This window comes from Hippocampus comes, unplaced genomic scaffold, assembly GCF_001891065.2.
Source record: "Hippocampus comes isolate QL1 unplaced genomic scaffold, H_comes_QL1_v1.1 scaffold252, whole genome shotgun sequence".
In the NCBI taxonomy this organism is placed as follows: Eukaryota; Metazoa; Chordata; class Actinopteri; order Syngnathiformes; family Syngnathidae; genus Hippocampus; species Hippocampus comes.
The window spans coordinates 181,420-204,240 of record NW_017805485.1 but is presented as its reverse complement, the minus strand read 5'-3'; the positions used below and the strand labels follow the sequence as shown (position 1 = coordinate 204,240).

The 22,821-nt window shown below is 41.1% G+C and overlaps 4 protein-coding genes across 7 annotated transcripts in view; 2 read left to right on the top strand and 2 right to left on the bottom strand.

Moving 5' to 3' along the window:
• rock2a (rho-associated, coiled-coil containing protein kinase 2a) overlaps window positions 1–8,246 on the top strand; it is a 44,376-nt gene extending 36,130 nt beyond the window's left edge. The window contains exons 29-33 of one of the 2 annotated variants that reach the window (XM_019876107.1): window positions 2,462–2,540; window positions 3,440–3,707; window positions 3,768–3,981; window positions 5,030–5,077; window positions 6,946–8,246. In XM_019876107.1, coding sequence (XP_019731666.1) covers window positions 2,462–2,540; window positions 3,440–3,707; window positions 3,768–3,981; window positions 5,030–5,077; window positions 6,946–6,949 — 613 coding nt within the window. In that variant the 3' untranslated portion in view covers window positions 6,950–8,246. The remainder of the gene's footprint in view (window positions 1–2,461; window positions 2,541–3,439; window positions 3,708–3,767; window positions 3,982–5,029; window positions 5,078–6,945) is intronic. The other variant, XM_019876108.1, reaches the window with a different exon arrangement.
• A 1,296-nt stretch (window positions 8,247–9,542) lies between these two features.
• Window positions 9,543–15,023, bottom strand: slc66a3 (solute carrier family 66 member 3). Its single transcript, XM_019876113.1, has 7 exons — window positions 14,763–15,023; window positions 12,165–12,247; window positions 11,970–12,039; window positions 11,838–11,895; window positions 10,614–10,734; window positions 10,473–10,514; window positions 9,543–9,949 (listed from the first exon to the last, which is right to left on the bottom strand). Exons 1-7 carry the CDS (start codon window positions 14,906–14,908, stop codon window positions 9,849–9,851), a joined length of 621 nt encoding a protein of 206 aa, XP_019731672.1. The 5' UTR covers window positions 14,909–15,023; the 3' UTR covers window positions 9,543–9,848.
• Window positions 15,024–15,067: 44 nt separating this feature from the next.
• cimip5 (ciliary microtubule inner protein 5) lies at window positions 15,068–18,285 on the bottom strand. Its single transcript, XM_019876114.1, has 3 exons — window positions 17,789–18,285; window positions 17,683–17,722; window positions 15,068–15,755 (listed from the first exon to the last, which is right to left on the bottom strand). Exons 1-3 carry the CDS (start codon window positions 18,013–18,015, stop codon window positions 15,558–15,560), a joined length of 465 nt encoding a protein of 154 aa, XP_019731673.1. The 5' UTR covers window positions 18,016–18,285; the 3' UTR covers window positions 15,068–15,557.
• A 128-nt stretch (window positions 18,286–18,413) lies between these two features.
• Window positions 18,414–22,821, top strand: part of LOC109519531 (CAP-Gly domain-containing linker protein 4) — a 34,018-nt gene continuing 29,610 nt past the window's right edge. The window contains exons 1-6 of one of the 3 annotated variants that reach the window (XM_019876112.1): window positions 18,414–18,716; window positions 18,925–19,019; window positions 20,703–20,849; window positions 21,586–21,725; window positions 22,164–22,257; window positions 22,452–22,613. In XM_019876112.1, coding sequence (XP_019731671.1) covers window positions 20,723–20,849; window positions 21,586–21,725; window positions 22,164–22,257; window positions 22,452–22,613 — 523 coding nt within the window. In that variant the 5' untranslated portion in view covers window positions 18,414–18,716; window positions 18,925–19,019; window positions 20,703–20,722. The other 2 variants (XM_019876111.1, XM_019876109.1) reach the window with 2 other exon arrangements.

The window sequence follows — 22,821 nt, the reverse complement described above, 5'->3', positions numbered from 1 at the left end:
GCACCACTCCCGGCCTGAAAAAAATGCAAAACGGATCGGATCACTTCCAGACAGTCGCGCGATGTAGACAGATGTACAGATAGACAGATGGACCAGTTAACATGGACCAACAATCTCACCAGTGTTGCAGGATCACCACGGTTGCCTTTTTTGCAATACATGCGTTCCTGTCTTCCGTCTTTGAATTATTGCAAGTGCGAACTGAGCAAAACAAAATCCTTACTGTACGGGAGAAACCGTACTACCATTCAGCCCCGTAACATTCTTTCCATAGGGGAAACTTTGGTCGCTCTGCGGGACGGGATAAAATTATCCGATCGGAATAAAATTTTGCACAGATCCTTGTGTCATAGTATCGACAAGATTTCCGACCCGGCCCGACGAATCCGACAAACTTTTCCAAAATGGACCACCCTATTGTAGCTGGCTGGATAGATTTCCAAAAATAATTAGACACAACTGGGTTCATACTTATTAATGTGCCATGCATGTAATATTTTCCTCGACTGTATATTAGAAATAGTACATACAAAAAATAGCACTGTTCAACTTACTAGTCCTTCTCGAGGTATAATAAGTGATAAGGTGCTGATAATTCAAATTCTAAATCACAGGCTGGATGTAGTACAAAGTATTTATGTCGTAGATTTGCGGATGACTATTGGTCGGCCTTTCATTTTGTGATTCTTTCAGAGATTCTCTGGCTGCCCAGCTGGAAATCACGCTGACCAAGGCTGACTCAGAGCAGCTCGCTCGCTCAATTGCTGAGGAGCAATACTCTGATCTGGAGAAGGAAAAAATCATGAAGGAGCTGGAGCTGAAGGAGATGATGGCCCGCCATCGTCAGGAATTGTCTGAGAAGGACATCACCATCAATTTGGTATGCATTTGTGAGGCATTTAATTCTGGTAAAAGTTACCTGCATAATTGACACACACACACATCACCATATCTCCTGCAATATTGTTGATGTTACAGTTGGAAGAAGCCAATCGGACCCTGACCAGTGATGTCGCCAACCTGGCCAATGAGAAGGAAGAGCTTAACAACAAAATGAAGGAAACCCAAGAAGGTATTTAAAGTTTGGTTTAACATACATACTGCAAACACAAATAACCATTGTTGCCTTTTTTTTTAACGTAGAAACAGAGAAGTCAAAGGACTGGGAGCAGCAGATCAATCAGATGAAGCACACATTTGAGAAGCAGCTGCAGTCTGAGAGGACGCTGAAAACTCAGGTTTGTTATGTTGCTTTGTCTAACAACGGCCATGCAAAGCTGTGTTTCTTTCAACATTGCAAGACACTTCTTTTACACCAATAAATTTCAGAAGTTGGATTAAAAAAACAAAAAAAACAAAACAAATGTCCGTCTTACAGGCCGTCAACAAGCTGGCAGAGATCATGAACAGGAAGGAAGTCCGGGGTGGAAGTAGTCGCCGTGGCAATGACACAGACATGCGCCGCAAGGAAAAAGAGAACAGAAAGCTGCAGCTCGAGCTGAGATCGGAAAAGGAAAAACTCAATAGTACCATCATCAAATATCAGCGAGAGATCAACGAAATGCAGGCGGTGAGTCGAACAGTTACAGCTTGGTTTCACATTCTTCCTGAGATGTTTTGGATGATCTGCGCCACAAAGGTTGATGCATCCTTTTTCGAAGTGCATGTCGACGCAGGCGCAAAGAAATACAGCCTTCTCCCAACATATTTGATCACACCTGTTTCAATTGTACTTTGTAGCAACTGGCAGATGAGAGTCAGATGCGAATTGAGCTTCAGATGGCTCTGGACAGTAAAGACAGTGACATCGAGCAGCTGCGGAATCTCCTCCAATCACTCAGTGTTCAGTCAATAGACTCTGCCAGCGTCAGTAGTGGTCCGGACTTTGATGCTGATGATGCCTTTACAGGTAAAAAGAGATCAACAAATACCCAGATTCCCAAAAATACATTAAAAAAATTTTAACTCAGATTTAGTTCAGCTGGAGATATAAATAATACTTCCATGAGTCTTTCTTTTTCACTTAGAAACAAGGCTTGAAGGGTGGCTGTCCCTCCCTGTGCGAAACAACACCAAGAAGTTTGGATGGGAAAAAAAGGTAAACATTTCAAACTGATATGTGAAAGATCAGGAAATATATTCTTTTTTTTTTACCATGTTCTTATCACTTGCTGTAGTATGTTGTCGTGAGCAGCAAGAAGATTCTCTTACAAGAGTGAGAGCAAGACAAAGAGCAGTCCATCCCTTATATGGTGCTTGATATAGAGTGAGTACAGCACTTGAATCAAACTACAGAGTCGTACGACAAATACATGAGTAATTTACTTTCTGAGAGTGAGTGTGAATCGCTCAGCTGTGTGTGTGTGTGTGTGTGTGTGTGTGTGTGTGTGTGTGTGTGTGTGTGTGTGTGTGTGTGTGTGTGTGTGTGTGTATTTTATTTTTATTTTTTTTCTCTACACAGCAAACTCTTCCACGTGAGGCCTGTCACCCAAACGGACGTGTACCGAGCTGATGCCAAAGACATTCCAAGAATATTCCAGGTCTGTAATTGCAATTTAACTCTTTAAATCATTGAGATTGTATACCCGGCATTCGGGCACATTCACTTCATTAGAAGACACACTTGCCTCCAAAAGTATTCAGAATGTGGTGGTGAAGTAGCCCGAAAATCATTTAGCTTTTATCAAAAAAATTGTGTTTACAGTGTGCATGTTATTTATGGGAGGGCTGGACAAAATGGCTGAAAAATGCATTGTGATCTATTTCATATCAGTCGATATTGATAGTTACTGATTTATTTATTTATTTTAACCTAATCAAAATTAGAAGTATTAACTGGTTGAAAGAGAAAATACAATGCAACACAATTATCCAGAAGAAAATGACCATTCTAAATATCTAGTAGTAAAAGAAATTAGTGTTCGTTCCTTGAAAAGGAACGAATGTGCACTGTTGTTTACATCCGTGCTCCCCGAGCTGTTCCGAGCAAATATGTATTATCGGATAATGTAGAGCTGCTACCATAATTCATTTATTATTCATACAGTGTAAATGTACCATCTAAAAAAAGAAAAAAGAAAAAAAAAACCCTCACAAACTAATACTGTCGTGGAATGCATGCATTTCAGTTGTCATGCTAATAACTAGGCGGGCCGGTGGTCGAGTGCTTAGCGCATCGGCCTCACAGGTTCGATCCCGGCTCTGGCCTTTCTGTGTGGAGTTGGCATGTTCTCCCTGTGTGGGTTTTCTGTGGGTACTCTGGTTTGCTCCCACATTCCAAAAACATACATGGCAGGCTGATTGAACACTCTAAATTGTCCATAGGTGTGAGTGTGAGCGCAGATGGTTGTTCGTCTCTGTGTGCCCTTCCATTGGTGAAGTGGTAAAGTGGTGAAGACAAATGCACAACCTGAATCATGCCTTTCTTTTGGTTGTTCAGATTCTTTACGCCAATGAAGGGGAGAGCAAAAAGGAGCCCGAATATCCTGTAGAGCCGCTGCCAATCGGTGAAAAGTCCAGCTACATCTGTCACAAAGGCCACGAGTTTATCCCCACACTGTACCACTTCCCCACCAACTGCGAGGCATGCACCAAACCGCTTTGGAACATGTTCAAGCCTCCGCCTGCTTTGGAATGTCGACGCTGCCACATTAAGTGCCATAAGGACCATATGGACAAAAAGGAGGAGATCATTGCTCCTTGCAAAGGTAAATTTGATCAAGGCCATTTTTCCCAAGCATATTAATAATATGTACTTTGCACTTCAGTGAACTATGACGTGTCGACGGCGAAGAACCTGCTGCTACTCGCCATGTCTCAGGAGGAGCAGCAGAAGTGGGTGAGTCGCCTGGTTAAGAAGATTCCCAAGAAGCCGCCACCCCCGGAGAACTTTTCACGCTCCTCACCACGCACTTCCATGAAAGTCCAACCCAGTCAGTCCATTAGGAGAGCCAGTCGACAGCTCCCCACCAGCAAGAGCAGGTAGTTAGAAAGTTATTCCACTTTTTTTAAGTTGCTAAGCATGTTGTCAATCTTGTGCTGTAAATGTTGTCCACGTCAACATCCTGTTGAATAGGTACGCGTTTTTAAAGGTGTGAGATGCGCCTTGCTGTAGGGGTGACAAACGACTTAAAATAAAAGAAAAACACCATCTTCTAGTGTAAATGCAGAATGAATTCACTTTTAGTTTCTACAATCTGGGCCGAAAGACAACAAAAGCCAGGGAAACAATCCAAACAAATCCTTGGTGTAGTTGCTGTTCCGGCGGCATCTGAATTTTCATTTCACACGGCAACCAGTAGAGGGTGTAATGATTTTCCGTGCCAACTAATACCGAGGGGAAAAAAATGAACTGGAAGCTGGCAAAGTATGTTGCAGGTCACTAGAAAATCTTTGTTGTTTGTTGTACAGTGTTCGTATGAGCTTGGAAAAACCTGGAAAAGTTATGGAACACTCAAGTTGTGTTTTGTGACATCATCAAAAATAATGCTCTCTTGTGCAAGTCCAATGTTCCCCATTTGAAAAGAAAATTCATAACAATTAAAGTGAAGTTCATCGGTTTGGTATTAATACTGGTTTAAAAAAATAGCCCTGTGAGAAATACATCGTAAAGTACATAAAAATGTAAAAGTTTGTACATTTAAAATTTAAAGAGAAGTTTAGTTGAAACAATTATCTATTGTTTACTTTGACAAATGTGTGCTTTCAAATGGATGCAGATAGTTTCGACAAAGCCTCTTGTGTTCACAATTTTTCGGGGGGGAATCCCACAGAGAAGAATGGAAGTGCTGTTATTTTGTTTTCAGTTTATTGAGGGTGTACAAATACTCATGTCCAGAGTGTGCATTCCAATCACGTACTCCAGATTTTTACCCATGTCAGACTGCCGTCTTCATCATTTGGATCTCCTCTGCTGATGTTCTACTATTCTCCCCCATTTAAGGACTTTGCCCTTTTCCCCAATTATTTTCAATGAGGGGGACCTTATGCATATTGTTTGACTCATTTAAAAAAATGTTTCATTCACTAGATCAAATGGCCTCAAATTGATGCGAGAAAACTCCAGCAGTGGACTATGGTACTAGATGATTTCTCCCGTGTTTCTTTCATCTTGGGTCATTTTGCGGTGGTGGGCAACTTGCACGTTGGGCTCAAGGCATGGATCAGCTTGAGGTGCTTAAATGAACGCTTGCTCTGAGGATGGACTGTGCGGTGACTAAAGTGATTATTTCATTGCCTTGTTATCTTTATTGACTATTATTGTAGATCATTATTTTGCAAGGATATCGAACAAGTCATTTGAGCATTTATTTAACATCCTTGTAAGGGAAGCTGTCAGTAGTTCTTGTCAGGTTCAGTCGTGTAGGTCAAAAGTGGAACACGTCTTGGAAAATGAAAACATGACTACAAATACAGTTTTTCTATTGCACCCATTCTACTTGTGCGCTGAATAATTTGACCGGTGAGGATGAAGAGTGTCCTGGAACATGGATCCGAAACTGGATTTATCATATCAAATAAATGCTCAGATGGCTTTCCATAATGTTTGATTCTGTTGACTGTATGTTCTTGTGTACATTTCAAGTGGCAGGCGGGATTTACTCGCAAACATATATAACTGTTTACACTGGGAGAAGCAACGTTGCTGCATGTGCAGATGCCGAATTGGCACATAAATAACTCCACTGGTGTGAAAACCAGGCGGTGACGACATGGAAGTAATCGGGAATATCAATAAGAAATGTTCAATACTGGCTGGTTGGCCTGGGCCGGGGGTCGGCAACCCGTGGCTATGGAGCCGCATGCGGCTTTTTACCGCCGCCCTAGTGGCTTCCCGAAGCTTTTTAAAAAAATGTTTGAAAATGGAAATATATTTTCAGTTTTAATATGGTTTGTGTAGGAGGAAAAACATGACACAAACATTCTTCACGTTTTCTAATGCTGTAAAAACATGTAGAATAAAATAAAAATTTCAACATTTCTGTCAACGAAGATTTGCGTCATAGCGTGCGACACGTTTCTATTAGCAGGGCGGGATGCCAGGCAGGTGGCTGTTGGAAAAAAAAATGGCCTTTCATGTACAATTCACTAAGGGTACTGGCAAAGAATGGGAATGTGGAGAAGCATTTTTAAACGGCACACGTGAGCTACGTAGTTAACACGCTGCAAAAATGCGTCGAATGCCTCCGCGTCTGGTCTCGACGAAGGTAGGTAGGTATGCGTGTGTGAGTACGTGCGTATGCGCGCGTGTGCGGTAACGGGTCGATCGCGGGAGGTTGGTTGATCGAAAAGTAGATCTTCGGTCAAAAAAGGTTGGGCACCCCTGCAGTGCAGGGAAATATATAGTATTTGTAGCCAACTGAGTCATTTTGATAGTAGGCTAATATAGATACATACAGCATGTGTTGCCTTCATTACAATGCTTATAGAAGGCTTTTGTTTTGTTTTTTGCGACTCCAGAAATATGTTTTTTGTTTTTTTTTTGTTTTTTTTGTCCAATATGGCTACTTCAACATTTTGGGTTGCCGACCCCTGGCCTGGGCTGACTCGTCTTCCCTCCACTTGATTTCAATGAGGCTCATCTCAGCATTACCCCGCCGGCCTGGCTGCACTGGGCAATTATTTTGCTTCTAGATAGATAGACTTTGCATTCATGTCAGCATATTTACTGTTTAAACTTCACAGTGAGTATCTTTTAAATGTAACCAGTCGGTGGATTTTGAAGATTGCAACCTTGAATTTCTGTACATGTGCTTCCCCCCCCATGACCCCTATCATGCATATTTTGACGACCCGCCCCACCTGAAAAAAAAAAAAATAGAATTCATTTGACTTGTAGTGCAAATCCAAATTAAAAGACAGTAAATGAAGTAGATGGCAGGGTTTTTGTCTTCCACTTCTGCAACTTAATTTTTTTTAACTACAACTGTTTTTGTCTTGCTCTAGCTAACCTTGTGCAGGAAAAGTGCGTGCGTCTTGAAGGTGCTCCCTCTTAAAATGAAGACTTTATGACAAAGCTCCACTGGCCAAAAAGCACACTCACCTTTCCATGAGTCACCCTCCTGCTTGACGCCACGACTTCCAGCTCATCTCTATTCAAGGTGACGTGGCCGCTCGAGAGCTTGGTAGCCCTCGACGCGACGCGGGAGCATTTGATGCAGACTTTAAAGTGCGTCTGGGGGGATTCGGGGCTTCCACAGAGAAAGATGGGTTGCGCATTCCGCAACGCTTGATTGAAGGACCCTCATCTCCTCCCCTTCTTCTTCATTGTGGACTGTTGCCAAAAAAATATGTTGTGTGTTATCGTTGTCAGTAACATGCAGGGGTGTCCTGTGGAAAACAACAAAAAAAGATAATAAAAATCCTGTTAGTTGTTGGTGTAGTTCAGCACCGTTTGACATTCAGCATAGCTTTCAGATGTGTTTACACTGCTCACAGAAACTTGAAGAAGCGACTTTAGCGAAAGAGCCACCAAAGCGCTGTTTATTGCAATCTTTTCTGTCCGACGTGAACAGAAAACACTTTGAATGACGGCTCCTGTTAATCCCACCGCTCTGCACTGTCAGTTCAGCGTTATATTGTTTTACTGAATTAAAGGGATGTGCCCTCTTTGCTTTTCCTGATCCAAGCTCAGCACCTGCTGTTGTTTGAATGTAAAAACTGGCATGTACCAGAGTCAAGACACAAGCATTGTATTCCTTGGATCCAAATTTACTCGACTGAAGCGCTTTGTTAATCACCAAGAGAGCGAATGACCTTGCATGTCTGCTTCTTGTCACGCACGTACACTGCGACACATTAAGATGTGTGTCATTCACGACGAGGAAACTGAAGGAAGTATACCAAAAAGCAGAGTCAAAATCCAGTCGACGTACTGAAAAGCACTGTTGCATTCAACGTTTTGCTTCAAAGGTGATTCTTGTGATATTTTTGTATTAAAAGATACCAGACGTTAGTTTGGGCACATTGTGTTTGGATGTGGCTTTTATATAGCAAGTGGAGAGACACAGAGTGTGTTTGTGTACGTGCGATCTCCTTTAACCTTCAAGCATGTTTTATACATATAAATATACACAGTAGTATACACAATACAGTATATATTTTACATGCCATACAGTGCACATATTATTTATACAGCTGTCTCCACTTTGCATTTAAGGGCTTTACATCCAGACTGCATGTTGGCTACCAAACAGTTCTCTAAAATAAGCACTTCAACAATAAAGATGTGGATGTGCCTTTTGGCTCTTCAGTTATCATTTGTCTTTGCTGAAATAAACCGCAATAGCTGGGGTAACTCACCACACACTATTATCCTTCCATACATGCATACACAAATATATACACAAACACGCATACAGACATGATTATTTTTGCATTTGGTAATAAAGATGTATGCCAATGTGTGTGTGTGTGTGTGTGTGTGTGTGTGTGTGTGTGTGTTATATATATATATACACACACACACACACACACACACACACATTATCTCCCCGTAGCAGAAAGATGGCGGCGAAACATGGCAGACTACGGCAGCGCGCCCTATGTAACATAATTAGCGATTATGTCACCGATTATTAACTTTAAAAATGTATGATGATGTTTTTGCATATTAAATTAAAAGTGGGTTTCTGAAATAATTTACATTGGGGGAAAAAAAGTAATTTTTACACAGTATGATTTAAATCCGATATCAAGGTGGCAAATGACAGGATCAAATGAATCATCCATCCATCCATCCATTTTCTGAACTGCTTTATCCTCACAAGGGTCGCGGGGGGTGCTAGAGCTTATCCCAGCTGTCTCCGGGCAGTAAGCGGGGGACAGCCTGAATCGGTTGCCAGCCAATCGCAGGGCACACGCAGACAAACAGCCATCCACGCACACAATTTCGAGTGTTCAATCAGCCTGCCATGCATGTTTTTGGAATGTGTGAGGAAACTGGAGTACCCGGAGAAAACCCATGCAGGCCCGGGGAGAACATGCAAACTCCACACAAGGAGGCCGGAGCTGGGATCGAACACACGACCTCTGTCAAATGAATCAGCAAACAATTTTTCTTTAAATTAAATGTTTGATTAAACACCAAAAAAAGGATTAAATATTGCAAAAGTAAACATTTTGCAATATTTTTTGTTTGGTGTTATAATTTGTAACGTCCCACATGTGTTCATTAATAGTTTAGATACCATGTTAGGAGGTGACTGAATCATATCTTATTAGCTGGCAAGTACCCAGGCAGGTGAAATACTATTTCATGTTTTTTTTGTGATGTGTCAGAGAATAACCTTACCACACAATACATCGCAATGCTGGTCGTAGACACCCACCAGCCACATTAAGTACACCTACAACAAGATCTATATTAAACATTCTGCGGTTTTGATTGACCCTGACAATGTGTTAAAGTGGTTATAAATTACACTTCGTGATACATAGAACATAACTGAACAAAAAGACCCCCCAAGCAAAGTGCATTATTTTTGTACCGGTAAATGTAGAATTTCCCCCATCAAGCGGTGTACACAAGAAGCATTACAAGGTAAGGCAGTAAAAGTTCTGGTTTATTTCAATACTGACTGTTTGGGAAAAAAACTGAACACGTAAATACTGTCATTTATCCTGAGTTGAAAAGTGTCATGTTTGTGCTTTCCCACTACAAAACTATTTACAGCGTAATCAAACATTGGTGTGGGTTTTGTTTTTTTTCTGGGCATTGGAATGTTCTCTTAAAAATAATAAAGGGAGTTAAAAGCACATTTTACAGGTAGAAAAACTGAAAAACAAAACAGATGTAACCAGTCAGGCTTGATCTTGCCGTAACAGAGGACCATTGCTCTCTAAAGTGCTCAGTCTTCTTTGATGGTACTGTGCCTGTGTCTTCCGTAATGGAGCACGCTGAGAAGCACCCACAGGTTCAGCAAGGTCATGACAACGAACCGCACCAAAACTGCATGCAGAAATAGAGTTAGTGTTAGATTAGGGATGGGCAGATATATACACACACACACACACACACAGACACATTTTACAATTATTTTTATTTAGAAAATTAGTCAAGGGGTCACCGAAGAATGTGGTTGCGGACCGCCGGTTGCTCATACCTCTGTTCGATCCTCACAAATTCAGATGCATTAAACGTATGATGTTTGCTTTATTTATATATATTTTCTGTTTACATATTCAAATTCTGGCAACTTCTACATCATGGAAAATATGAGTACAAAAATGTCTTCATATTTTCAGTGTTTCATATTTTGTTTTCTTCAAAAATTATTATTTTTTTAATATGGCCATATTGGCACCCATGTGGCGGAAAGACGTTTCATGCTGATGCACGAGAGAAGGTTTCCATGCGTGCCGAACAAAGAGCGGACATGATCACAGACTTTGACAAAAAACGAGTGATTACTGTAATCTTTTTTTGGATTATATAAGCAGCCATGATCTAGGATACACCGCAATGTATTTACCTTGCACGTCTCCAGTTGTTGCTACGGTAGTGTAAATCCGAGCTGAAAAGAGATGCATAGTGATTGATCGTATCTAATATCCAATCAGTCATGAGCAGCTATAATGCTTAATTACAAAATCTCTCGACATATTTGCCTTACTTGCACATGTGAATGTGGCCAGCGCCCAGGTGAGGGCGCTCACTTGTCCAGCATCCTTTGACCTCCACAGACACTGCAGCTGGGCAAACTTGCTGGCTGCACTGATAATTGTGCACAGGCTCTGAGAAGAGAAGGTCAAACATAAGTCAACAAAATGAACAATACTCTACACAATTTACAATCTGTAAAAATAGAAAATACACAATATGAAAAGAAATCACACATTCGTACCCACACTGGAGGATTTCCACAACGTACATCCAGTACAAGTTCAATGTCCAGTTTTGTTCTATCATTTAGTTGGTGTTAACAACGCCCTCCATGTCCAATTTACAGCAAACATCGGCTACGCTTAAATTATCAAAATTTATACCACCCCTCCAATTTGTACTCATTGTTCAACTGAGACTGTAAATTATGGACTATGTTGTCACATTTATATGTTCATTATTACAATGTGTTAAGTTTCTCTCATAGTGCACTATGGAACTAGTATGGCTACATGTTCCCCATGTCAAGAGATTTCAGTTTCGTACGCTGTACAAATTGGGCGTATTTATAAATCATATGCAATTATGTATCCCAATCAATAATATTATACTTCCCCCTTACATGCAACGTGTTAATCTTCATTGTTTTCTTGATGAGGTTAGATTTAAATGAATCAAATAAGCAATTAATCTTCATTGCTGTAAATCTACAACGTCTACAGCAACATTTTATCTGCTGATTTTATGGAAAGATGCAATCAAACCGTTTTGGAGATTCCTCATCATGCAGGAGGATCAAATTAATTAAAAATTCAACGGCGACCCGGTGTTCCAGTGGTTGGCACGTCGGCCTCATAGTGCAGAGGTGCAGGCTTCCCTGTGTGGAGTTTGCATGTTCTCCCCGGGCCTGCGTGGGTTTTCTCCGGGAACTCCGGTTTCCTCCCACATTCCAAAGACATGCATGGCAGGCTGATTGAAGACTCTAAATTGTCCCTAAGTGTGAGTGTGAGCGTGGATGGTTGTTTGTCTGTGTGTGCCCTGCGATTGACTGCCAACCGGTTCGAGGTGTCCCCCGCCTACTGCCCGAAGACGGCTGGGATAGGCTCCAGAACCCCCCGCGACCCTTGTGAGGATAAAGCGGATCGGAAAATGCATCGATGGATAAAATTCAACATAAACCTCCATTTCTGCTGACAAATGACATTCATAGCAGTCAGAAGCATATCTGAATTACCATAGCAAAATCGATGATCCATTTTTCCACCGTGAGGACCCGCCAACCCACGACAAAGCTGAATGTGTGACATTAAGGCGCATGACGCAAAGATAACGAACAATTTCAAAAGAGACCGTGGCGGAAGGATACACAACGCCGTACTTGAGGCTGTCCTGCAGTCGGCCGTCGTAGAGAAGAATCAAGAGCAGAAGAACTACATCTGAGGAGACAAAACATTCCTATTCAATTTTTAACAACAAAAACAACAGCAAAATAGCATTTTGTGCACTACTTCCAATAACAAATGAACACAGATTTAGACAGATGGCAGAAGTGTGGCCTCACCTTGCGCAATGAGAATCGGATATTCCAGATAAGTTGGAGATGGGTAGTCATAATACACCTGGTATGTAACAAACACAACATACCTGTGAAAGTAGATGAGAAGTGAAAGTTGGCGACTGAGCCGCTTGATAGTCAGAATGGATGAGAGAAGCAGTGATGTTATGCAAATGGTCAACCGTGTGACAAAAAGAGAAAATCAAAAAAATATAAATCCACATTTCACATGTAGCCGAGCATAATGATCATTCTGCTATTTAAACGCCACTTGCATGATTTGAGGGTACACCTGCACAATCTGATGAGATCCAACGTAAGGGCTGTCGAAATGACAAATGGATCAAATTTCAAATGGATCTCATTAGATGGTGTAATGTTGTGCCCACATATTATTCTCTATATTCTGAGTTGATGTTTTACCACACGATCATGCAGCAACACGTTAGTGCCGTCATTTTTTTTAATGGGCAGCCATTCAAGATGAAAAAGAAAATGCTAAGTATACTACAGATGGAGTTTGACATGTGACGTCACGGTGACAGTCAACGTTCACACAAGCTTGTGGCCATTCGACTTAACTTGATAGTAGGCAAATAAAACAATCAACAAACCTCCCTATTTTATTGCATCAATAATGACATTACCGAACTGCGCAAAATTCTTCAACCGCCACTAAGCTTTAACGGCTGCAAGTCATTTCCATAAAGTAAACAGCAAATATTAGGAGAGATGCGGAAAACCCTCCGGTGTTGCTGAGTGAAAACAATTGGGTCCAAATATCTCCACAGAGATAACGCACTGGCAGTTTAAGAAAATGCTTCATTTCAGTTGCTGCTGTTGAGTGGCTCAACCACCACTTACAAGGTTTAGGGGGCATGTCAATTTTTACACAGGCCCCTCATGCATCTTTGAATGCTAAAAAAAAATCACAATTCAAAAATTTTATTTTGTGTTTACATAAAGACACTAATCATGTTATTTCTCACAATAATTAGGGAAAAAACACTTCACATTTTCAAATGATCACTTCTAGAACATTCCTTGAAAATCAGAATGTCCCGTCAATGGTGCGCTATTTTTAGTACAGGCTGTGAGCTACTCAGAAGGTCCTTGGGGGCTACCTGGTGCATGTGGGCACCACGTTGGTGACCCCTGCTATAGGTTCATCATGAATTGCAAAGGTACACTTTTTTTATACTGGCATCCATCCTGCATACTGACTCACTGAACAAAATGCACTTTCCATGTCAAAATTTCAGTAAGTGCTTATTGTAAGTGCTTATCAATATAGTTTCACATGACTTCAAAGTCATTTTTTTAAAAAGTCCAAGTAAAAATAAAATTAAGAAATGTAAAATGTCATGTCATGCTTGGTCAGGTCGGCAGTAATTTTGGATTCTCTGTGCAATATTAAATATTTACCTTTTTTTTTTTGACACTGCAGCATGCAATGTAACAGTAGCTCTCACTTACCACATCAGAGGCTTTTGACACTAAAGGAAATGAAATAAACTGAAATGAGTCAAATGACAATGCCCTAATAACATGGCTCAACACCACACTTCAGTTTCCCTTTACCACCACACAACACTGGTGTTAAGAATACCTGACACCTAATCCAGGCCAGTCGGACACTTGTATTGTGTATGGCAAAAGAGAAGAGGATGCTGCTGCATTGTACAGTAGCACTGGCTTATTTGACATTTGCAGAAAACTAAAGAGAAGAGGGTATTGCGCAGAAACTGAACTTAAATTGTATTATTTGAATTTGAGATACTTTATCTTTTCAGAAGGCTGCTCTTGTATTTTTGCGGTTGTCTGCGTTTGAATTACACTCAGTCTGTTGCCCAGATAAGGGGAGGAAAAGACGGTTGTATTGTATTCTTGAGGATTGAAGATAACTGCATTTTATTTTTATGGGGAGGTCTGAAATTAAAGGAGACCTTTTGTGCATGCTCCATTTTGTTGTTGTTGTTTCCTCACAAATTAAAAAAGACATCAAAAATCTGATTCCGTTATTGAATTTCTATAATTTTATCAATGCAACATAATAAAACAATAAACATAATACTGTACATTGATATTGTAATGAAAGTTACAGCAGACTAGTCACGTGGTGCTTTAATCTCTCCAGGATGCCCTGCAGGGAAATAAACATTTCATCATGAATGCTCCGTGTTTATAGCCGACTTCTGATAGTAGCGTAATATAACTAATATAGATACTTACAACATGTATTGTCTTTATTTAAAAGGCATATATAAGGCTGTTAATTTTTAGCGGATTTGTTTTCTGTGTTGGTCCAAAATGGCTCTTTCAACATTTTGGTTTGCCGACCGCTGGCCTATCCTGCACCACGTTACAAAAATATGCATGTTATTTTCATTGAAGACTATAAATTGCGTGCCATGTGAATATGGGTGCAAATGGTTACGTGGAACGTTGACACGTCTTATTAAAAACATCTCCAAAAACAAGCGCTGCTTCAAAATAATGGGGACCATTGCTTTAGTTTATAACATCAATGAATGACGCTGTGCATAAATATGCACAAAACACAATCGCTTGCAAAAAAAGGCACATTACAATATCGTCACTCACCCCACAAGTTCGAGCACAAGACTTTTGAGGCTGATTCCAGTTGTGGATTTAGCTCGCAACAGTACGAAGATCTGTGGAAACTTCAGCACCATGCACACCAACAATGTAGAAACATTGGCAAGGTGTAAAAAAGTGTCAGACTGCATATTGTTTAATGGTTACAATTCCAAAATCTGACCTATATAAACATCAACGAGACACTGCTCGAGATGCCCTATTGCTGGTTTCGGACAACATAATTTCCGTTAATGCATGTCAAAATAAAATACAATGGTCTCATTCACCGCGCTTTTCGACAAAAGTTACAATGAATGCTTTTATTTTGAAAGAGGATTCCTCTCGCCTCCTTTAGGCAAGCTGTTTCCGTCACTGTCAAACGCTACACTGTACTTCCGTACACTTATTAATTCAATTCAAGAGAGGAAGATATGTTTTCCGAAGGTACGATATTGGACAAATATAATGCAATGACATAAAACAAACACGAGAGTCTGAAACACGAGTTTCATAATTTGAAACTCTTGGATTCCAAAGACATGTCAAACCGAGAAAAACAATTACATTCAGGAGTAGATGCATGGCATTAAAGACATCAGTTTGACTAATATTTGTCTTGTTATAAAATGGTCTTTGGGTGAATACAAGATATGCATTACTTGCAAAACAATGCATGCTTCTTATGCAGTTTTGGCAAGTTGATAAGCTAGCAAAACGCAACTGAGCACCATGCAAAGAGTGTAATATCACATCTTGGTCTACTCATGCGTCAAAAGGAGTGAATATGAAGTGACTTATCTAGCATGACATCATCTCCGGATCCTGTTTGCATTTGTGATGGCTTGCAGACCTGGATAAAAGTCGGTCTAGTCTAATCAGTTCATGTCCCAGTGGCGTCGACAATCGGCTTCCAAATATTTGATTAGTTGTGTTGGGGGCACAATCCGAGAAGAGTGATGAATTGTCAGGTAAAGGTTCTTCTGTCTTCAGTTCTCCCTACAAACATGCAGCAGATAAAAAAACAACATCAGTGTGTTTTTACTTTATACAGTACTGTATGGTCAAAACTCCAATGGCAAAGGCCCCTGCAATCCGTTGCATCAATCAAAATGTAACCAAAATCTAACACTTAGCAAGATGGACGTGTTGCAATTTTAAATACTGTATTTAAATTTTTTAAAATATGACAGATTAATGTTTGATAAGTATGCGCTTACTGCTCTTATAGTGTGGAGTGTATTCAAATGACCAAGTGGCCATAAGACGGTGCCAAAGTCATATCAATTATAAAGCTGTCTAAATAACGAACCTCAGTTCACTTCAACCTAGTTCCTTGAGACATAGACGCCACCAGATGGTGCCTAAGTAACGCTTTTATTGTTTTGGCCATAACACTAACTGATCAAATAATGGAGGATAGGTTCACCAATGTCCCCAAAAACATTAATCACAATGAAAATGACAAGAAGAGTATGCAACCACTCTGTTGTCCCCAGATAAGCTAACAGTTAGTGTAGCTTCTTCTATTGCTTCTTGTACTGTTAGTCTTATTCTTTCTATTAGAGTTTCTGACCAATGGCACCTTGCTGGCTCTAACAGGTGAGCCACCTACTTTAGGGGAAGAGATCACAATCGGTAATGGGTAAAACTGGGAACAGTGGCAAACATTCCCAGGAGTGGTCGACCAGCTAAAATTACTCCAAAAGTGCGACGACGACTCATCAAGGAGGTTGCAAAAGAACCACGAATAACACTTAAAGAACTCTAGACCTCGATGGCCTCAGTTCAGGTCAGTGTTCACAACTCTACCAAAGACACGTGCCAAAAATGGCATCCATGGGAGAGGCGAAAACCACTGCTGTCCAAAAAGAACACAAAGGCTTGTCCCACATTTGCCAAAATACATCTTCATGATCTTCAAGACTTTTGGAAAAAAAAAAACATTTTGTGGACTAAGGAGTCAAAAAGTGAACTTTTCGGAAGGTGTTATAACTGGGGTAAAAATGGCACAGCGTTTGATAAAAAGATCATGTCAACAGTTAAGCATCGTGGTGGCTGTGTGATGGTCTGTGGCTGTTTCCTGCCTCAGGACCAGGACAATTTGCTGTGATTGTTGGGACAATGAATTCTGCTGTCTACCAGAAAATCCTGAAAGAGAACGTCCGACAATCAGTTTGCGCCCTCAAACGCAAGTGCTCTTGAATCATGCAACAGGACAACGATCCGACACACAACAGCAAGTCCACCTCCAAATGGCCATAAAAAAAAATAAAAAATAAAAAAAAATAATAATGTTTTGGAGTGGCCAGGTCAAAGTCCGAATTTGAATCCAGTAGAGATGTTGTGGTGTGACCTTAAACGGGCAGTTCATGCTAGAAGACCCTCTAATATGGTGGCGTTGAAGAAATTCTGCGAAGAAGGGTGGGCCAAAATACCTCCAGAGCAATGTGAAAGACTCATCACCAATTATCGCAAATGATTGATTTCAGTTATTGCTGCCAAAGGTGGCACAACCCATTATTCAGTTCAGGAGTCAATGACTGTTTCATATAGGGACAGGTAGGTTCGTATTTACTTTGTGTCTAACTAAATAAAAATTGGCATTTAGAAACTGTGTTTTGTATTTCCTTGGGTTGTCTCCGTGTGATATTAAAATTGGTTTGATGAACTGAAATTTTTGTGTGTGATATATAGGCAAAGAAACAGAAACCAGGAAGGGGGCAAATACTTTTTTACGGCACTGTGCATTCATTTAACAAAACCTTCCTCAACACAGATACTTTAGGAAGAGTTAGTTGAGTGATGGTTTTGATTTGGAGAGACATAAGGATATTGATAAAATTCATAACAAAGTACATTGCTCTGGACCATGTTTATTATTTCTGAGACTTATTCATTTATACTGAACAATGAATACACTTACCAACTGGTCGTAATTCCGCAAGAAACTCCAGTTCTTGTCCCTGTGAATGCAGTCGTCATGCATTGTTTATTACTCGATCTTTATGGCACGATGAGAGGGAACTCACCATTCCAGCACTGCTCTCCTTTCACTCCACACCATTTCTCTCCACGCTTGGTCTTGCTTGACTGGATCACTCGCGTCTGCATCCCGCGTCGAGGAGGACGTCGTATCTCGAGCCCTCTTCAGACTTTTTGCCGCGGATTCCTGCTTTGTTATCGGCCTGCTCCCTTTCGTTCGTTCCGGTAGTCGGTAGCCAGCAGATGACGCGCGTCTAAGATTGTTCAAGTCCATTTTGCTCAAGGATAAACATAAATAACTTATTTAGACCTGTATACACTATCTGTCTTACTGCGGGCCCATTGTAAGTCAGGTCATATGACCGAAGGATCAAATCACGGCCGATACTTCCGCGTGTTTACGTTTCCATGGAAACGGAGAGTGCAGTATTTGATTATACCTTGCATTTTAATTGCGCTTGAAAATTATTCTACTAATGATACAAAAACACTGTATACATACATGACATCATATATAATTTGAATTTGAATGTTTTTGAGCACACACACACACACACACACACACACACACACACACAACACACACACACACACGCACACACACACGCACACACGCACACACACGCGTGCAGACGCACGCGCACGCACACTCACACGCACACAAGTGGCGCGCGCGTCGGCGCGTCACTTGTTGAGTTTGCACCATTAGGAGGTCACGTGCTGAAATCAAAAGCTACTAGTAACAAGCCATGCCGCATTGTGAAGTATTGTTTGGTAGCAATTTTATAATCCTTGCATTGTACTTGTGAGTTTTTGAGAGTGTCTGTTTTAATTTCGTTGCAGGATGTCATAATAGTCCCCCCATAATTCCTGTTTTAATGTGAACTGTCTACCACCACCTTTGAACTTGGGTTTTCAACGGGGTGAAATCGGGGAGGATGGGGCCACACCAGGTGTTTCTCTCCACTCCACAAGGTAATTTCGTATTACCGTACTCTTTTATTGTTTATCCTGAAATTTACACCCAGGGTATGAAATTCACTGACAACAAATTGTTGTCACTGGTTTCACAGATTATTTAATTACTTTGTACACTTATTTTTTGAAATACTATATTGTACTGTACTATCCTACACTGTATGTTGTTTAAACAGGCTTGAACGTCAAAGCTTTTATTTTGAAGTCTGTCATCAAAACCCGGATGTTCCTTCCGTGCGCAGCACTTGGGATGTGACGTTCCCGTGGATATCAGCATATGAACGAGGTTACCGTGTTAAGGTAAAATGCAAGATTTTCTTGTGTGTAAAATAGACTGATTTATTTTTTCTATGTGTCTATATGTAGATATTTTTAACGATCGGCCCAATATTACAGGTTGAGGCTATATCATGTGCGAAAGTGAATGTGAGATGCCACTCTTATCGCTTTATTCGTTATGTTTAAATAGATTAGCTAAGCGTACAATGTCGGGTTTTTGACGACTTGCCCTTTCTTGACTTGAATAATGTCAGACGTGATGTGGCATCACTCTCATCATTCAGGCTTCACTGGCATCTTAATTCGTGCTAGACCGTCTCGCGTCCACTCACATCCACGTGACGTTTGACAGGACATATACCAGAAGCATTCGATCGAGTACAAAATAGAAGTGAAAACAAAAGTCTGCTAACTTCCGGCCTGCAAATGTCATGGCTGCCTCTCACTTTGACTTGAGTTGCACTGTGCACACAGATACACGAAAGAAGCGAAATGTACAGCATATGAACAAATTAAGAGCAGTCTCGAGAGCATGTTTTGATCAGGCGTTTCAGAATGGCAAATCTGAATCTGTGTTAGCTAATAAGAAGTCAGTCTTATTGCATGCATGCAAAAAGCAAAACGTGTTTCACAGCACATTTTACCGGTAACAGTGGTTAGCACCGCTGCCTCACACAATCGAGAGGCTTAGGGTTACATGTGCTGCTCATTTGAACATCCCTATCCTCAAAGAAGCTATTCAGAAGTGATGCTCAGTTAGACTGGTGTAATATGTCCAGAAAGAGACAGTCACTGTATCAGGATATACGTTTTTGTTGCATGCGGTTTCAACTATTGTCTTCTGACCTCATGATCCCACCGATACCATTGTACACTGTTACCAGTCACACTGCACAGCCTAATTCTCTTCACTGTGGTTGACCAGTGACCTGAATTTGCAGCAGGGTCACAGTGCACAATAAAGGTGGAAGTGGGAGTGACAGTCCAGACATGGACCGTCAGTAGTGGAACCACCTTAGGTCTTGAAAAGAGAGCAGGCTGTAAATCGAGCAGACTGTCAGGGGATTAGTGGCGTTTAATCGGAGGGATGGCTCGTGTTGTTGGTTTGTGCTCACTGTTTTCAAAGAAGCAACATTATAGGACGTTTTACTCAACAGCCTGGTGATTTAAGCTTAGCTTGACCTGGATACTCATATGGAGTTCAGTGGGAAAGAGGATGTAGCCAAACATCACAGTGAGTGTTAGTTGGGATGATGTGTGTGCTGTCTCTGATTTAGGCCTCTGTGTTTTCTTAAAGTGACACCTTTTACATTGTCATTTTTCTTTCTACTTTCCCATCTGCTTTTCCTTTTGTGATTAGTATTTTTTTTCCCATAAACTTACGTACATTGAATCTGCATCTGGTAAACTAAATGTGATCACATTTTACACGTTTCCCACATGGCATACCTTTCAAGGTAACTTTGTAACAAAGGGGGGCATGGCTTTGGCACGATATTGCATGTGTCAGTATTTTAGTTCTTCTGTAAATTTGTGCTCAGTGCTTACTGTTAAAATTAATTGCAAATATGTGATGTTCTTCTGAAAGTGCCAGATCACCTGAAACATGAAATGAACTGCCGCTGTGCCAATGGTGTCGTCTTTTGATTTCTTGAGATTAGACCCACTTAGGTTCTAAGAATAGGGCGTCTTATATTGTCCTAGCCGCTGGCCTTGAGAAGGAGATGACAAAGGAGGATGTTTCAGAGCCCGTGGAGGAAGATGCTTCCCTGGACTGCGTCACTACATTTTCTCCTCATCAGCATCCGGTCATCCATCAGGTGGCCTCTGCACCAATGCCTGACGACTGTGGTGAGGGCATACATGAATGCGCACACTCATGATATGCTTTCTTTGAAAAGGTTTACAGGTCCTTAAATGAGATCATATGTTTTTACAGGTAAAATAAAAATGCATTCCCCCATTTAGTCAAATAAAAACAACTGGCAAAGCCCCCCTGTAAACACAAAGATCTTTCCTTAGCAAATTCAGGAAATGAACAGTATAAAATCACACACAGGCATGATCATTACATAACATATTTTTTCAATTTGGTTAGGGCATTGTAATGTTTAGATACTATAAATGTCTCTGTGCACATGGATGGAGTTTAATATTACTGTAAAATGTGTGGGTTGGATCAGGAAGGGAATTCGTCATAAAGGCTCGCAAAAAAAAAAAAAATCATGCAAGTGACTGCAAAAAGTCGCAACATTGCCAAATTCAAACAAATATGTATTTTCAGTGGGGGTCAGATCCGCTGACCTTGTGTTTATACTGTAAGTAAACCTTCGTGGATCTTTTTGGAAACTCAACAGTACAAGAGAATCTCAGTTTTTGCCTTTCGATGCAAGTTGCAACAGACAGGTTTCAGTCATATATTTAAGACATTTATTGTTCATTTCTGTGGTGCAGCTGGTAAGACATTTTGTAGCTCAAACTGCCTTAGGAGAGGACATTGCCCATGAAAGTATAAGTAAAATATATGGATTCAGCCAAAGTGACACTTATTGTCTTTGTTCGTGTTCTCCCCACCCACCATGGGCAGAATTCTCCTTCTTTGACCCCAGCGAGCCGCAGTGCAGGGAGGTTCTGCAAGAGCCCACCACCACCATACCGGAACTGTTTGCTGTCCTTAGGCAGTGGGTTCCCCAGGTTCAGAAGAACATTGATCTGATTGGCAATGAGGTAATGCTGTAGCCCTTTTTCCCCCCCATCCCCGCAACAAGCACACTAGCACCAGCACACACAGTTCAGCACACTAATAGAACAATTGCGTCTTACTAGTGACATTTTTTTTGCACGACTGTATGACATTTCTGCACACTAGAAGGACAACTGTTGCACACTATTGGCAGTAGACAACTCCAGTACATGTTGCTATTGAGGCGAAACTGTGCCCTAGTTGACATCTGCATGCTACTTGTGCTCCAAGTGAAGTGCCAAGTGTTACCTCGTGGAATTTTCCAATTGAATTAATGAGTAGGTCATCATTTCTGTGACAATTTATTTTCTGACCACTAGCAGGACAACTTTGGCATACAAATCTGCACTTCTTGACATCTGCTACAAGCTCTTCACTGACTCCACTGGTTTTTATCTTATATTATAATTTTTTTTGCCCAGATCCTGAACAGAGGTTGTGGTGTAAATGATCGAGATGGTCTGACAGACATGAGCCTTCTGCACTACTGTTGCAAGGCGGGAGCCCCGGGCATTGGTTAGTATTGGCTACTGTTCATCAAATATCAAGGCAAAATTAGAAGTTTGTCATTTATCACATATTTGACTTACGTAATATGAACTTGACTCAGTATGATGTGATCACAAAAGCTGTTCAAATGGTATTTCCGCAGAATGCACTGCAAAGAGCTAACAATCACCACCCAAACTACTCCTGTTTTTGTTCTTTAGGTGACGCAGATACAGCTGCCGGTTTTGCCCGCCACCTTCTCGCACTGGGAGCCGATCCTAACCTCCGCTCCCGATGGACAAACATGAGGGCTCTGCATTACGCTGCCTACTTTGATGTGCCCCAGCTCATTCGCGTGGTATTGCAGGCCTCTCAACCTGGAGGTAAGACAAGGCTTGGCTGGTCGAGCCATCAAAATATGTCCCTCGCAATGAAGTGGCATGCTGAATTGTCAAGAGTGAATGGAAATAACAGACAAGGACCGTGAAACAGTGCAAGAGCAGGTTTGTTTCCTTTCTGGATCCCAAGAGGATTGCCGTAAACCACATTTTGTTAGAGCGTACCACAATCGCCCTAAGAGAAATGCCACAC